We start from the raw sequence: 15,833 nt of genomic DNA on the forward strand, positions 1-15,833 counted from the left end.
GAGCATTCATGCAATGACAGAGGTTGAGCATGTAGAAGTACAGAGTAGTAAGAAGATCCTTTCAGCTTTCTTTGTGCTTAATCCCATCTCCTGTGGGGCTGCAATCCCCAGGAAGGTGAAGACAGCATCTAGCTTGCGTTTTCTGTACTATTCCCCAGAACCAAACATGAACCTTGGTCTGTTGCTCAATGAATTTCTGCTGAGGTTAGCTCTCCTGTTCCATTAAGAAGACCAGCATCATGCTAGGCACACAATTGGCACCAAGATATGCTGAAGGAGTTAAGGGTCTGCTTTATCCAAATTCACTTACCTGTTTTGTGATGAAGATTTTTCTTTCTGTGATTCCTGCCAGTCATATGTTGCTCTCGTCTCCAGAAAATGGCTGTATGCTATCACTCGTTCATCCTCCATTCTCTCAGTCATTTACACAGACAGTATCTGTGGAATCCTAACAGTTGCCAGCTGCCGTGACTGGCTCATTACAGACCCACGGAAAGCCTATGGGCCGAAGCCTCCACTGACTCTGCTTCCTGGGATCCTCAGGTTTGCATGGAAGTTTCCTATGCTCCACGATTATTTCTTGACTGACTGGCTGGTACTACCTGCCACAGCTTGTGTGAGTGTGCGTGTGTTCATGTGTGTGTGTGGGGATGCTCATGTGTGTTCCTGTATGTGCAGGGTAGAAGCCAACTTTAGATATTCCTCAAGAGAAATCTATCCTGTGTTTTGAGACAGAGGCTTTCACTGAATCTGGAACTCTCCAAATAGTCTAGTCTGGATGGAGTTCTGGGAGATGAACCTGAGTCCTCACACCTGCAAGGCACTTGGCTGACTGAGCTGTCACTCCAGCCCCACGTTCACAGATTTAAAACATTTTATTAATATAACATTAATTATATGCAACTATAGGTTTTGTTAGAGCTTTTATGTACATATATAATGTACTTAGATCATGTTTCAGGATATTCAACCCAATTAGAAATCAACTGATGTGGCCTGAAATCCTAGAAATACAATTGATCCTAGAGGCAGCAGAGGCAGGGCCCATGCAGTAGGGACCACACCAGCAATTCTCTCATAGGGTCACTGTGAAGACTGAATAGCATAACATTTGGCAAATTGCTACAATGGAGAAAGCACTGGAAACTAATGCTTTGGTGTTTTTTGTTCACTGTGGGCAAAAACAATAGCCCAAGCTGCATTTTATACAGACCGTGAGCTATGAAACTAGAAGGTTATGGTCATAACGACCCATGTTGCCAGTTTACTTTGTAATAACTGACATTTCCCCAGGACTTACATGAGGAAAGCAGTGTGCCCCAAACTTCTAAAAACACTGATCATGTACCCTCACAGCCCCTCAGATATGAGTCCAATCTTATGCCTCCATTTTGTATATGAAGAAACTGAGGCTTGGACTATATGACTTGTGTAAGTGCTGGGCATGGTGTACACACTGTATTAGAGCACTCAGGCTGAGGCAGGAAGGTTACAAGTTCAAAGCCAACCTGGGTCACACATTAAGACATTGTCTCAAAAATAAATGAAACGTAGACAAGGACCTGGAGATGCTGAAGGGTAAGAGTGCCCAGCAAACCTGTGCCAGTGTGAGGGTCACAGCCCAGGGCATCTCTCCAAATGGCAGACCCACATGCTTTCCACAAAACTAAGAACTGCCAGAGAAAGTGTCCAAGTTTACTCAAGAGGCGCTAGTCCTGCCTCCAGAACTCACACTTCTTTTCACTGTCAACTAAAAGTTCCAGTTGAAAATCATTTTCTTTAAATGAGTCATACTGCTGCAGAATTGGCAGCTGTAACTGGATCTGGGAAAAGGGGCCATGCTGTGTCTAAGCTAGAGCCTCTTGCCTGGGTGCACCTTGCATTGTGAGAAAGTGTATGTGTACACATGATATGTCATGCATGTACGTATTACATGTGTGTATGTTTGTGGGTGCATGCATGTACAAGGAGATATATGTATGTATGTGTGTATGTATACATGTGTATGTGTGCACAGGTATGTGTGTAGGTGTTCATTCACATGCATTTATGTATGTACATGCATACATGTGTATGTTGAATGTATATGTGTGCATACATGCACATGTGTGTATATAGGTGTGCGTGTGTATGTGCATGTGTGTGTGTGTGTCGCGCGCGCATGCGCGCGCAGCATAAGGCTCTGTGCACAGCAACCTTGCTCATCACCAGAAGAGAAAGCGCAAGCTCAACTTGCAGAGCAAGCTGCAGGCTCTGGGGGAACAGGACTCACAGCACTGCTCATAAATCTAGTTGTTGTAACAGCCATTCCCCATCTCCAGGGACACGAGGAGAGGGTCTGTTTGACTAAAAGCCTTCCTCTTCGCTCTGCAAGTGTTGCAGGGATGCAGCATTAAGATGCACTTTCCCCTCTGCCTCTGGTTTGCACAGAGACAGACAAATCTGAAGTCTCTGTGATGGTCCCATGTCCTCAGACTTCAGTAACAGCCCCCCACAGCCAGGCCCAACACCCAGAAACCTCCCTTACTAGATCAAAGATTGTCAAATTTTCAAACAATGATTCACTGTAGACCTTTCGCTGCTGCCTGTACACACAAGCACACAACGTAGAGGAGCTCGTTCTTTCTACACGTGACACACTGAAGTCACAATGTTGTGGCCTTTTTTCTGGATTGTAAAGTATATTCATATATTTTAAAATTGAAATAAAATGTACAGAACATGTGATTTAAGACATTCAAGTGTGCCTTTCACTGGCATTAAACATGCTCCCTTTGTACGACCATCACTACCATCCATCCACAGAGAAGGTCCTTGTTTGAGGGTTCCAAACCCTTACATCAGTTCTGCAGCTCACTGAAGAGTCCTGACCCTCAGTCTGAAAAGTTAGGGTCATGAGTGGCTCATCTTTCTCAACCAGATCTACCCTGTAGACATCCCATGTTTCCTACTGGAATGATTTCTGGTGAGAGACCTCCTCCCAGCCTCCCAGCCAGGGTCCCACGCAAGCAGAATGGAGCCGGTGCAGCTTCAATGAAGGCAGGAGTGGCCCCTGTGTAGTGGGTGCACCGAGGAACGGCACCACAGGTCCAGATCAGGAAAGCCCCCCCCCCAACTTCGGAACTGGGTTGTTTGGAGCAGTCCATGAAGCTCACTGAGCCTGCTTCTCTTATCTATACATGATACATAGCTTTGGAAATCAGCTATACCATGCTTGAAATGGCATGCAATTCAATTGCTTCATGCAGATCATATTGCATGTGCCATAGTGATCACATGGGTGTTGTTCTTGGTAACTGTCATCACTGAGCATAGCTTTAGCCAGTCTCCTTCCAGTGTGGAGAACAGAGAACAGGTTCCTAATTTCCTCTCATCTATATTCAGTGTGAGGACAGGTCTGAAGGTCATTTAAGTGAATAAGTCATGGCATGCATTTATGATGGAGGAGATAGACACAGAGCTAAGATAAAATTTCAAAATAAATTCAGCAATTAACCAGTGCATTTCTTCACCCTGTATCCTTATGAAGCTAAAGCTATAGACTTGGGGAAGAAATGTCTCACATATCTATAAACTGGAAATACCTAGTAGGCAGGGCCTCTGGTCCTGGCATAGTCTTCAGAGGGTGAATCATGTGTGTACAGGTGCACACACATGTGAGTGTAGTGCATGCTGAGGTCAGAGGGTAACGTCCAGTGTGGTTCTTTAGGGCCCATCCACCTCTTTTGAGACAGAATCTCCACTAGCCTGGAACTCTTCAAGCAGGCCAGTGAGAACCAAGGACCAGCCAGATGCCTGCTCCCCAGCACTGGGAAGACAAGCTTGTGCCACCACACCTGCCCTTTTTGACGCAGGTTCGGAGGATTGAATTCAGGTCCTACTGCACTTCAAGACAAGCCCTTTAACAGCTGAGCTATCTCTGTAGCACATACCACATGTTTCGTGATGGGAGACCAAACAGACTTGGCCTTCACCAAAGTAAAGATTCCCTGCCGAGACTGACATGACCCCTGCTCAACAAGGCTCCATGACTCTGAGAAGGAACACACAGCTCCCCTACCTGGGAAGCCCCTAAAACCCTGCAGGGTTAGTTGCAGGAGTCCAACTCCATACAATAACTTCCCAGGCTCCAGAAGTGCAATGATAGTTTGAACAAGACAGTAATGAAGTAAAGAAGTAGGAGGAGGAAGGACAGGAAGGAGGAGGCAGTGCAAAGAGGAAGTGGGAAGGAGGAAATACCACAGAAGCAGTAGCCCACACGTGGTAAGGAGCTTATGCCTAATCCTCAGATCCACTTTCCAGAACAGAATTAGCATATTCTCTTGTCCATAAATTAAGGCCTGAGGATACTGAGATATGGGAAGCCTTACGCCCATCAGAGGTCAAGGTCGAGTTTGACCCCAACAAAGTATTCTTCCTCTCTCTGTGTACTGTATTAACAGATTTACATTTTGCAAACTTCCCTAATGTAGCTGCCTTTAATCTTCTAGGAGCATTTAGATTATTTACTCAGAACTTTTCTGTTTATCGAATTACATCAAACATTTAATTAAAGGTGCTATCAGTTTGCGTTTGGTGCTCTGAGCATGGGAGCAGAGCTGGGTCCCACCGGGATACGGCATCTGCTACTGGGTTCTTCCAAACCAGGGAAGGTCAGCCATGCGATTGGTGCTTTAAGTCAGTCTTTTTGCAAGTGGTCATATTTTTTAGACTCCAAACTACAATCCAACGGATTTCTTTCTCTTTGACTTTGAAAAATAGCAACAAGGGCTTAGGGAAATGGCTGGGTGGGTAAAGTGTCTGCTGCATAAACTTGAGGACCTGAATTTGGATTTCCATAAAAAAGTTGAGCATGGCAGCATACACATATAACCCTAGGACTGGGGAGGGAAAGGGGGATAGAAACAGGGGGACCCTAGGGGCTTTCTGATCAGCCAGTCTATCCTAAAAAGTGAGCTCCTGGTTTAGTAAAAGGTCTTGTTTCAAAAGCATATGTGGAAAATGACTGGGGAAGACAATTGGCATTGACCTCTGACCTCTACATGTACCCACAAAAGCACGACAGACAGCAAAATAGTTTGTCAACCGATTTCGTGGAAAAGCTTCCCATTCATGGCAGAGTTCTGCACTGGCTCTCCCAATCACTTCCTCTAGGAATTGCATCTTTGACCCTATCATTGAATAGTACTTTGGGTTTGTTGGGTTTTTTTGTTTTTTTTTTTCCGTTTTGTTCTCCATGTAATTTTGGTGCCTGTCCTGGCTCTCGCTCTGTAGATCAGGCTGGCCTCAAACTCACAGAGATCTGCCTGGCTCTACCTCCTGCGTGCTGGGATTGAAGGGGTGTGCCACCTTTGCCCAGCCTGTAGAAGACGTCAAGGGGCATAAAGTTGTCATAATTTTCATTAATTTGACATAAACCTAGACAAGCCTAGGAAGAGTGAATCTCAGTTGAGGAATTTCTTCCATCAGATTTGTCTGTGGGAATGTTTGAGGAGCCTTTTATTAATTGCTAATCAATGAAGGGGGGTCCAGCTTACCCTGCACAGGTGGTCCCGTTTATAAGGTTACATGAACCTAGAAGCAACCACTAAGCAACGCACCTCCACGGCCTCTGCTTCAGTTCTTGCCTCCAGGTTCCTGCCTTCAGCTCCTGTCCTGGCTTTCCTTTGGTAATGGCTATGTTGTTTTTGGTCAGTGTTTTGCCATGACAACAGAAAGCTAATTAGGACAAAGGCACATGCACAGTTCCAGCATCTTTTGACCTTCTCCAAAAGGGTGAATCCTAGATTCACAGAGAAGAACCAGCAGGCAGTGAGGTCATATGATGTGGCTAGTCCTGGAGGAAAGAAAATGGAAATCTAACTTTCCTGCCTCTAGATGCAATACCTCGGTGGCCTGTGGATGCCCCTTGCTTCAGATGGGGCTCTCACATCTAAACCATGAGCCAAAACTTCAGATGACAATCACTTAAGAATGACAGACTCCAGTGAAAAGCAAACAGGGAGAAGGGTAAAGAGTTAAAGGGGGCAGGAAGCTGGCCAAGGGTCTGTCTGGTCTGACAGAGGCAAAGTCTGTATCTCTGTGTGATTCTATGGCTAGTCTGAAGAGTCCACATGCCTCCATTTGTCCCTCTAAAGAGTGGGGGAGCACCTGGACTTTGCACTGCTCATATTGGTTACAGGTGACCTTAATTCTGCCATTGCAGCGCCGAAGACCTTTGCTATGAGCCTTTATCAGCAAAGCATGCAGAGAGCAGGTAAAGTGCTGAGGATACAGATCTGGAGAGGTTCCAGTGGACTCAAGTGAGGGGTATGCATGTCTAACATAGCATACATGCATTTATGCATTCGACCGATACTCATACCAAACACCCCCTAAGTGCTAGAATTGCTATAAAAAGGACTTTTCTACCAGAGCCTGGAGGCACAGACATCTCATTCCAACTACTCAAGAAACTGAAGCAGAAGGATTACAAGTTCAAAACTTGCCTAGACCAGAATGAGTTCACAGCCAACCTGGGCAATGTAGTGAGACCCTGTCTCAAAGCAGAAAGCAAAGAGTGCTGGAGATGTAGCGCAATAGCCGAGCACTCAGGGAGTATGCAGTGACTCTAGACTCAACCCCACTACTGAAAAATCAAAGAAACAAAGACAGACAAACTGACTGACCAACTCTGAGCCCTTCTTTCTGAGACAGCTTTAGTCTTATCAATGTAACCCCTTAAGTTCCTTCCCCGCCTGGCAATTCCCTTTCCTCTGCTGTTTACTTGTGCACTGTTTATTTCTTCCTACTCAAAACTCAGGTTTCTCCAGAGCTCTGGCTCAGTCTGCCAAGCTCACTCCAGTAGCCAGGAAAGATCTCTCTGAGGGCTTGATATTTTCTCTCCAACCTGAAATTCAAGGAAGAGCAGCCAGGAGAAAATCAAGGTGAAGCAGTCCACACAAAGGACCAGGAAGGCCAAGGCCGCCCAGCTGGGAATGAGCCTGGGGTGTATGGGAATGGGAAAGAGAGCTTGGTGAGCAAGAGGGGGGGAATATGTGGGAGAAGGTAGGAATGGAAGGGCAGCTACCCCCGTGGTGTGGGAGTTTTCTAGCCCTCTGAGGCAGGCTGGGCATTCCGAAGTCATGTTTGTGAAGGTGACTCCATCTTTGACCCTCTCGCTGTTTCTCCGTTTCTAGGACACCGTGTCCCCCTTTCTCCAAGAGTGTATGGATAAGCTGCAGAGGCTTTCCACAGACTGATTTTCTACTCAGCAGTTTGTTGATGAATGCTGAAAGGGTAGATGCAGACTTATGTCAACAAGATGCGACAGGGAGGTTTTATAAAGAGACAAATTATCCTCACACACGAGACAGAAAATCTCTGCTGCGCTGCAGGCTCAGCACTGCTGAGTTTAGCAAGTCGGGATTTGTTCCTGGGCTAAAATTTCAATAGGAGAATGAACCCACTTTACCTCTCTTCATCCTCCTTGAGGTTTCTGAATAGTTAGTCAAACCACATAGCCCTCTCTGGGATCCAGTGCGGGGGTGGGGATGGGGGGAGGGGTGGGGAGGAGTAGGGGAGGATGGAGAGAGAGGACAGGGAGAGGGAACCGGGAGAGAGGATAGGGAAAGGGGACCTGGAGAGAGGACCGGAAGGGAGGACAAGGAAAGAGGACCACGAGGAAGTACCAGGAGGGAGGACGAAGGAGGATTGGGAGAGAGGGTGCTATAGAGCCCAGCTTACTGGGCCGGGTTGTTGAAGAGCAGCTAAGAAGAAACCGAGGGGGCAGACACCTCTGTGCTCATTCCAGAGTCGGAAGTGCCCCCAACCAGGCTGACCTGATTACAGTAAAGAACAGACACAATAATTGTCTCTGGATGGAGTTTAGGGATGACTTTTTTAAGTGTCATATGCTGAGAATCCAAGGCATGGCATCTGGATAAGACCCATTCGAGTTCCCAGAGGGCAAGGGGTCCCCACAGCTCTTCTCCCAGTTGCTTCTTGTCCAGGGGCACACCCTCCTCAGGATCAAATCCCCGAGTTTTCACCAGTGCTTCAGGGTGATCTGGAGCTGCAGAGCTGCAGTATAAGCATCCTTAGGAAGAGCTTATAAATGTGAGAAGGGACCACACAGAGAGGCTGGGATCCAGAATCTGCTACACACCGGGCAGTAGCATTTAAGATGGCGTCTCTATTTCATGAATACGCAATTTATGGAAGAAATCTCCTGCTCTTGAGTTATAGAGTAGACAGTTGAGCCCTTAATCATCTGAATCACCCCTTTTGAGAATGGCAGTTAGCAGGGGACCTCAGTCAGCAAGGCCAAGGGGTCTCCTTACCTTCTTGTCACTGAGGCCTGTCACTTGGTCCACAAACTCCTCTTGGATCATGAAGGCAGCCAGGTTGGCTGTGTAGCTGGCCAGGAAAATGACAGCAAAGAAGGCCCACACCGACACCATGATCTTGCTGGTTGTGCCTTTAGGATTCTGGACTGGCACAGAGTTGTTGAAGACCAGGCCCCAGAGAAGCCATATAGCTTTTCCAATTGTAAAAGAAGGCCCATGGGGAGCTGCAAGTGGCAGAAAGAATAGTCAGAGCATTCTCTGGGAGTGCACACTCGTGTGTGTGTGTGTGTGTGTGTGTGTGTGTGTGTGTGCGCGCGCGCGCGCGCGCGCGCGAGCGCTGTACACAATGGCAGTCACTAGTAGCCCTGGAGGGTGGAAGACAGCAGCTCATTAGAGTTCTGCCTTTCCCTTGTCCCCAGAACCTTATTGCAGTCAGCTTCTTTTTGCCTTAAGATAATTTGCATTTTCCTCACATTTCTATCTAACTGAATTTTACCACATGTCTTAAAAAGAAAAGAGTTATGCAAAGTGGGGGTTTCCGTGAAAAGTGGTGTTAGGACATGTTTTTAAATTTGGATTTGGTTTCCATTTGGGGAAGACAAACTCCTTAAAAAATTAAAGGAGAACTTGAAGGAGAGAGAGTTGGGGGTAGATTTGAACAAAACACATTGTATGCATTTATGAAATTCTCAAATAATTAAAATACATAAAGTAAATGTAAAGGAAGCCTACAGAAGCATGTACATGGGGTGGGGTGCTTCACTATTGGCTGTCCCTAAGAGCCATTCAATCTGGCAAGAGCATGCTTGGGGTTCGAATTCAGTTGTCCCTGGAAATTGCTCCTGTTCAAATTCACATGTAAAGTGTGCACAATATACGAGTCAAACTCCTTTCAAATGGAGGCGTTCAGGAACAGAACAATAGAGCCTAATTCCCCCACACTTCACAGAAGGGAGACATTTCGCTGCAGGTCACTGAGAATGGACTGACATCCCATCCCTTTCCCTCGCTCTCCGAATCCTGTTGGCAGTGTGTCCCTTTCAGTTTTTAAGTGTTCCTTGTGACGGGCTTAACTGGGAGGCAGAACAATGTGTGGAAATTTATTGGGATAGGGCATATGAGGACAGTAAACCACTCAAGTGAGGGTTTTCAAGACTTCGTCTTGTACCAGAAGAAAAAAAATCAATTTATGCCCTCACTCTGAGAGAGAAAAACGCCTTCTTTAAGCAGAAGGTTAATTTTTATGTCATTTAAGTAAATGAAGATATGACAAAATGATCTACCGAGACCTCAGCTGGCAGTGTTAGCTGAGTGGGCAATAAATAAAGTAGCAGGAGAGGATTCGCTTGGATGGGAGTTAGGATGCTCTGGGCAGGGACCGAACAGAAGACTCTTCCTCCTCTGGAGACCAGACTCAAGCTCCCACATACCCACAGTGCCCACCATGCAACGAATGAAGGAGAAGGCAGTTAACCCTGTAATTCTCAACACATGAAGGAGAAGGTGGTTAACCCTGTAATTCTCCATCTCAATCTCCCACAATTCTCTTTGCCTAGTTTTATGATTTTCTGGACTTATTCCCAAGAGGTCGGGAACTCTTGAATCAATCTTGCTGACTTTATCAGCTACTTAATTACAGAATGGCTGACCAGAAGTGACAGGCACGTTAGAGTCAGACACAGCTAGCTGAGAGGGGGATCCTCAGGACACTTTGGGGAATTCCTGATGTGTGAATACTGTTACTGCACTATGTAACTTAGCCCATAAAATGCAGTGAAATGTAAAAGAAAACATTTTGCAGAGAAACGAAGTGCTCTTATTTCCTGAGCTGTCACGTGCACAGGAGCAGGACACAGGAAGCAAGTGGGTTAGAGGTGAGGGTTGTATGCTTGTTTAATATTCTTTTGATGGTTTTCTTATGGTAATCTTCCAGTGTGTACCTTGTCCAAGGGATGAACTCTGAAGAAAATGATCTTCAAATCATTTTTATTCTCCATGATGTATCACCAGTATATCCACCTGTTTCCACCTTCATAGCCTTTAGCCTACTCCAAACTACCCTAATCTTTTTGGTTTATTATTTTTGAAATTCCATAGGTATATACAATGCATTTTGACCATATCCATCCCTTACTTCCCACTCCAAACTCCCCTGAAGAACCCCCATCACATCTTCCTCCTAAATTCACATTTTCCGTATTTTATTTTTTGTTGGTTTGTTTGTGCCTCTGGGAGTGGAGCCTGGGGCCCTACACATACTCGCCAAGCACCCTGCCATTGAGTTGCATCCTCAGTCCTTCGGAAAGGTCAGTCACAACTTCCCCAGGCTAGTCTTTGTCACCCAGGCTGGCCTTGAGCTTGGACTTCTGCCCAGCCGCTCCGGGAGCTGCGATGACAAGCCCTCCACCACCAGGCTTGCTTTCATCCTCTGTTTCTTCAACATGTCAGGATGGGATCGAGCTCCAGACTTTCCTGTGGGTGGCTGCTTCTAATTGAATGCTCTTTTCTGTTTTTCCCACAGCTAAACTCTTCCTTTCCACCTCAGCTGAACCTCGCTGGTTTGATCCCTTCCTGGTCTTCGCGCCCCATCCCTCACCATGGCGTGAGACTGGCTTGTGCTCTTCCTGCACTTACCACTACCTGTGATGACAATCAATGTGCTCACCTCTTGTCTCCCCACCTAAGTCCTAGGAGGCCTCCATCTGATTCACCTTGTCGCCTGCAGCCACATGGGGCTTGGCACACAGAACAGACTCAGTGAATATCCACACGTGGTCTGTGTGAGGGCACAACTGCTCTGTTGGTGAAAGTCCTACTTCACTTTCGTGTGACCATCACGAGGAATCACCTTCCCTGCTGTGTTGAAAGATCCTTCATGGTTCAGCCCCTACTTAACACATGCTTATGTATGGCCCTTTCGTGGTTTGGGAGATGGCTTCTGTAGTATTCGCTGCTCTTCAATAGTTAAGAAGTAGAAAGATTTTAATGAAACAATGTCCCTAATAAATTCTCATGATTTCTTGACTGTTTCTAGTATTAAATCTTTCAAGTTACATGTGTATGTGTCAAAATAAAGGATGTCCTGTTCTGGAGGGATATTTGAGACACCAAGGTCTTCATTTTTTGTGTGTGTGTGTGTGTGGCAGGAGCCTTGAGAGCCTTGAGAGCCTTGCACATGCTGGGCAAGGACTGTAGCCCTGAACTCTATTCCTGCTCCCAAGGTCTCCTGTCTCTGCAATATCAAGTCGCCTTGGGGGAAAGGGATTGGGTGCTTTCTAATAAATAACATCCACTTACGAAGGTTCTGTGCATTAAGGGAAATCTACTCAAAACGATGTGATGTGTTTAGCAAGCCTCTTAGTGAGTTATAACCAAAGAATATCTTTAGATTCCACTTTCTACCTACCGATTCTTATCAAGTACAGTACACTACAATCAGCACCATCAGGGAAAAATTTAACTCTGAGGAAATACAGCACTTTATAGTTACATTTATTGTCAAACTAATGCAAATAAGATTCACTAGTTTGAAGAATGTTCTTAAAGTCGAATCTATTGAGTCATTTTATTTCCATAGATTGAAATTGAGACTTGCTGTGACTCTAATATTTCATTTGATCTACATTTTTAAAATAAATTGCCAAAACCCTTCAACTCTGTTTTCTCAACAAATTGAATATCAATGATTTTTTACCTAACCACTATTAACCTTGAATTTTAATAAAATTAAAATGTTTCATGCTTAAACAGATCATATTTGTCATATCAATTCTGTGCCAATACTATTCTTATGAAGATTCACCACAACAACTCAGCAACGTGTGGTAACGTGCTCTAAAACTAAAAGTCTCTCTCTCTCTCTCTCTCTCTCTCTCTCTCTCTCTCTCTCTCTCTCTCTGTGTGTGTGTGTGTGTGTGTGTGTGTTATGCACATATGTGCATGCGGGTGTGTTCAGCTGTGAGAGCTCATGCACATACACATGTGGAAGCCTGAGTTCAAAGTTGAGCACCTTCCCTCTATAACTCCACACCCTATTTTTTGAGACAGGGTCTCACTGAATCTGGAGCTCACCAACTGGCTAGATTGGCTGATGAACAAGTCCCTGGAACCCGCCTGTTTCTGCTCCGTGACCTCCAGTGCTGGTTATGGATGCTCACCATGGCATCTGGTTTTCACATGGGTGCTGGAGATAGGAACTCCAGTCCTCATCTTGCACAGCGAGCACCTTACACCCTGAGCCACCTTCCTGGCCCTGAAACAGCATTCACTTTGTACCAGGCTTGTGAAGGCTTCCTTACCTTTCCCTTTGGCTAAGTTTCTGTTGTATCCAACAGGACTGAAGTATTCAAAAACAAAGACAGCAATGGCAGAGACAATGAGCAGCATCACAAACATCATCACCCAGACAGAGGCGCTGAAGGGTTCTACAGGAAAGAGATAAGGACAATCACGTCATCAGTCAGTTCTTCCTCAGCCCCAGCAGGGAAGCCCACTCACCCAGCCGAAAGCTTATGGAACTTGCTGTCATCAAATCTGATCATTCCAAAGAAGCTGGTCATTTTTATTCATATGTGAAACCATTCTTTATAAAATGATTTGAGACACTTCATAAAACTGTACATGAGATAATAAAAAATAGAGAAGAGAATGTGACATTATACAAACCAGGTCAAGGATAATATAAGCAAAAAAGAATGATAAGATGAGAATGAATATGTTAGACTGCAAACAAACAGGTCACAGGGCCCCACCTAATCATAGAACCATCTAGAAAACCAAAGGTGAGGACAAACAAGCCAGACTCAAATAGGTAGGATATGGATGCTACAAATGTGTGGTTTAAATTTTTACTTTCATTTGTATTTTTATATACTAGTGGTGAGGATGTGTGGGGAATTTCAAAAGTAAATGGAAAATTTTAACCTGTTACAAAGGATTATAAAATCATGGACTTGATAAGAATATTAGAAAGTCACAATTTACCACCCTCTGCTGCAGATGGATGAGATTCCTGTGGCCTACATGTCTTACTGAGGTGGGTGATGGGCTTAACTACAACCAAAAGCTATTCTAAGCTATTATGTTCATGGAATAACACCATCAGACATCATTTAGAGCAGAGGTGATGAAGCCTTAGATGGGTAAAGAGTTGCTTTCCTTACAAGGCATCTTAATAGTTCACTGTACGTAACTTGGGCAGTGGGCAGGTGTCTCAGAAGCATGTGGGGCACAAGGTTCTAAGTCTTACAACATTCTAGAAAGGTCAGAGATCCTGTATATAAAGGAACACTTCCACTTAACCTGATTGAGAATATGAAAATTAGCTGATTAAAGCTGTGTTATCATGCATGATATGGATGGGCTAGAAAATTCAGCAAAAAAAAAAAATCTTAATGAATGCAACTCCAACTGATTGCATCGTGGGGAGTATATTACCCACAGACACAAATTAACTGAAAGTCATTTTTCCCCAGAAGAAACACTTTTGAGAGTAAAACATAATAAGCATGACAATGCCATTTGATGGTAAATACTTTACCATTCTTACAAGTTTTATGAAGTGCTCATGTCAGTCAGGAATAGAGCCTGTGGGTCCCTGACACAGGCAGATTCCAAAGAGATGATCTTAATGTACAGCAAGGAAGTAGTGTGGATGATACTGGATAATTTAGAGCCTGGTTTGGGATGCAATTTCAATAGTGTGAGTGTGTTAAAGGGCAACATGTGATGGGATTGCTTCCTTGTTTAACGCAAAAATGAGCTCAAGGAATTGAGGCTGCAACTGAAATTTATCTTAGCTGATTTCAGCTAGAGTAATAAATAACATTATGTTCCTGGAATCACTGCAGCCCGGTAATGAGGTGCATCCAAAAGGAAGATAAGTAGATGGATAATTAGGAAATCAAAAAATTATTTAATCATCAAGAATAAAGATGTTAAAGTAATTCTGCAAGTAGGGTGTACTTGCTGGGACCCATGATGAGTGCATGAGCTTTCCCGTGGAAAGCCTTTAACCCTGCCTCTTAAATACTGTATACATACACCACATAGTGGACGGAATGACTGATCCCACAATTAAAGCCAAAAATGATAAGTGAAATGCCATCCCCAGTGCTGAAAAAGCACCTTCAGTTAATAAAATCACACTTACTAATTAACTCCCATTTCGCTGTAGGACCTGACACCATCATAAAATTAAGGGTAAATCACTACTGCATTCTTTTCATGTGTCAGAATTTTTAAAACTGCAGCAGATCTTGTTTGGCAGAATACATACTAATCCCTAACATACTAGTCAGAAAACTGATCCTAGCCACTGATCCAAATGTTTCCTCACTTGAAGGTGACATCATTAGTCTCTTGGCTTGTGATCATGCCTCAGAAATCAAGGGCTCTGCTTCAGGAGTATGATTTTAAATTTTATTGAGTTTTTATTTACTTATTTTGCATATGTCATATATGTAGTGTGTGTGTGTGTGTGTGTGTGTGTGTGTGTGTGTGTGTGTGTGTGTGTCTGTGTCTGTGTCTGTGTCTGTGTCTGTGTGTGTGTCTGTGTGCTTGCCAAGGGTCATTTGTGGAGGTTATCAGACAACTTGCAGAAATCAATTCTTTCTTTCCACCCTGTGGGTCCCTGGGATTGAACCCAGTGGTTAGGCTTGGTGGTGAGTCCCTTTACCCACCGAGTCATCTTAGTGACCCAGTATTCTGGTTTTAATAGATGAAGTACCTGTTTGTGCCCTGCTACTTACAGCCCCCCCCCACACACACACAGAATGGACCAGTCCATAGCACCTGAGGGGTGACCCAAAAATATCTTAAATTGCTCTGAGTTAATATCATCCGATAGTTTAAAACAGATTCAACATTTATCTATGAAGGAACTTCAGTGTAGGAGACTCCAGGTTAGCATTTCTATGGATGTAAGAATCTAGCCTACTCGGCAAGCTCTTAGAAAGAACTGGATGGAAATATCACACGACGTCATCCCTGTCCTTGAAGAGCTGCCTGGTTATGGTTTCACACAAAAGCTCAGCAGCATTACCTGCCCGACGTTTCCCAAGCGAGTTAATGGAATTTGTGGGGGAGAGAGAATAGGAACTAACGAAGAGCGGCACCATCAGATTTGGAGTGTTTAGGCTCTCTGCATGGCTGAGCCCATGAATGGAAAAATGTAGCTTAGCTCGGCTCATTATGACTTTCAAAACCTGCACATGATGTCTGTAAATAAGGGGTGCACAGTCAATCAGACAGGGATGTAATCTGGAGACCAGGAAAAATATTTTAAGCTTACTGCATGAAAACAGCGTTGAAAGCAGCTCCCTCATGAACAATTTATTTTTAAAGAGACAGTATGAAGAAGGGGTGTTAAACTGGGCAAAAGAGTTGACTTCCAATGGAAATAGTCTACAGACAGGTAGGATTAAAAAAGTCTACCAAAAGGGTTGAGGCCAGACTCTATATCGGTGACCCATTTTTATGAGACAAGCCACTTGATACTCTTGGTCT

General features: G+C 44.6%; 1 protein-coding gene across 2 annotated transcripts in view; it reads right to left on the reverse strand.

The window, feature by feature from the left end:
• Nucleotides 1-15,833, reverse strand: part of Grin2a (glutamate ionotropic receptor NMDA type subunit 2A) — a 437,010-nt gene that overhangs the window by 75,003 nt on the left and 346,174 nt on the right. For both annotated transcript variants that reach the window (XM_028872877.2, XM_028872878.2), the window contains 2 exons: nt 12,626-12,751; nt 8,322-8,551 (listed from right to left, as the gene is read on the reverse strand). In XM_028872877.2, coding sequence (XP_028728710.1) covers nt 8,322-8,551; nt 12,626-12,751 — 356 coding nt within the window. The remainder of the gene's footprint in view (nt 1-8,321; nt 8,552-12,625; nt 12,752-15,833) is intronic.

The sequence above is a fragment of the Peromyscus leucopus genome, chromosome 8b, assembly GCF_004664715.2.
Source record: "Peromyscus leucopus breed LL Stock chromosome 8b, UCI_PerLeu_2.1, whole genome shotgun sequence".
NCBI classification, from domain to species: Eukaryota; Metazoa; Chordata; class Mammalia; order Rodentia; family Cricetidae; genus Peromyscus; species Peromyscus leucopus.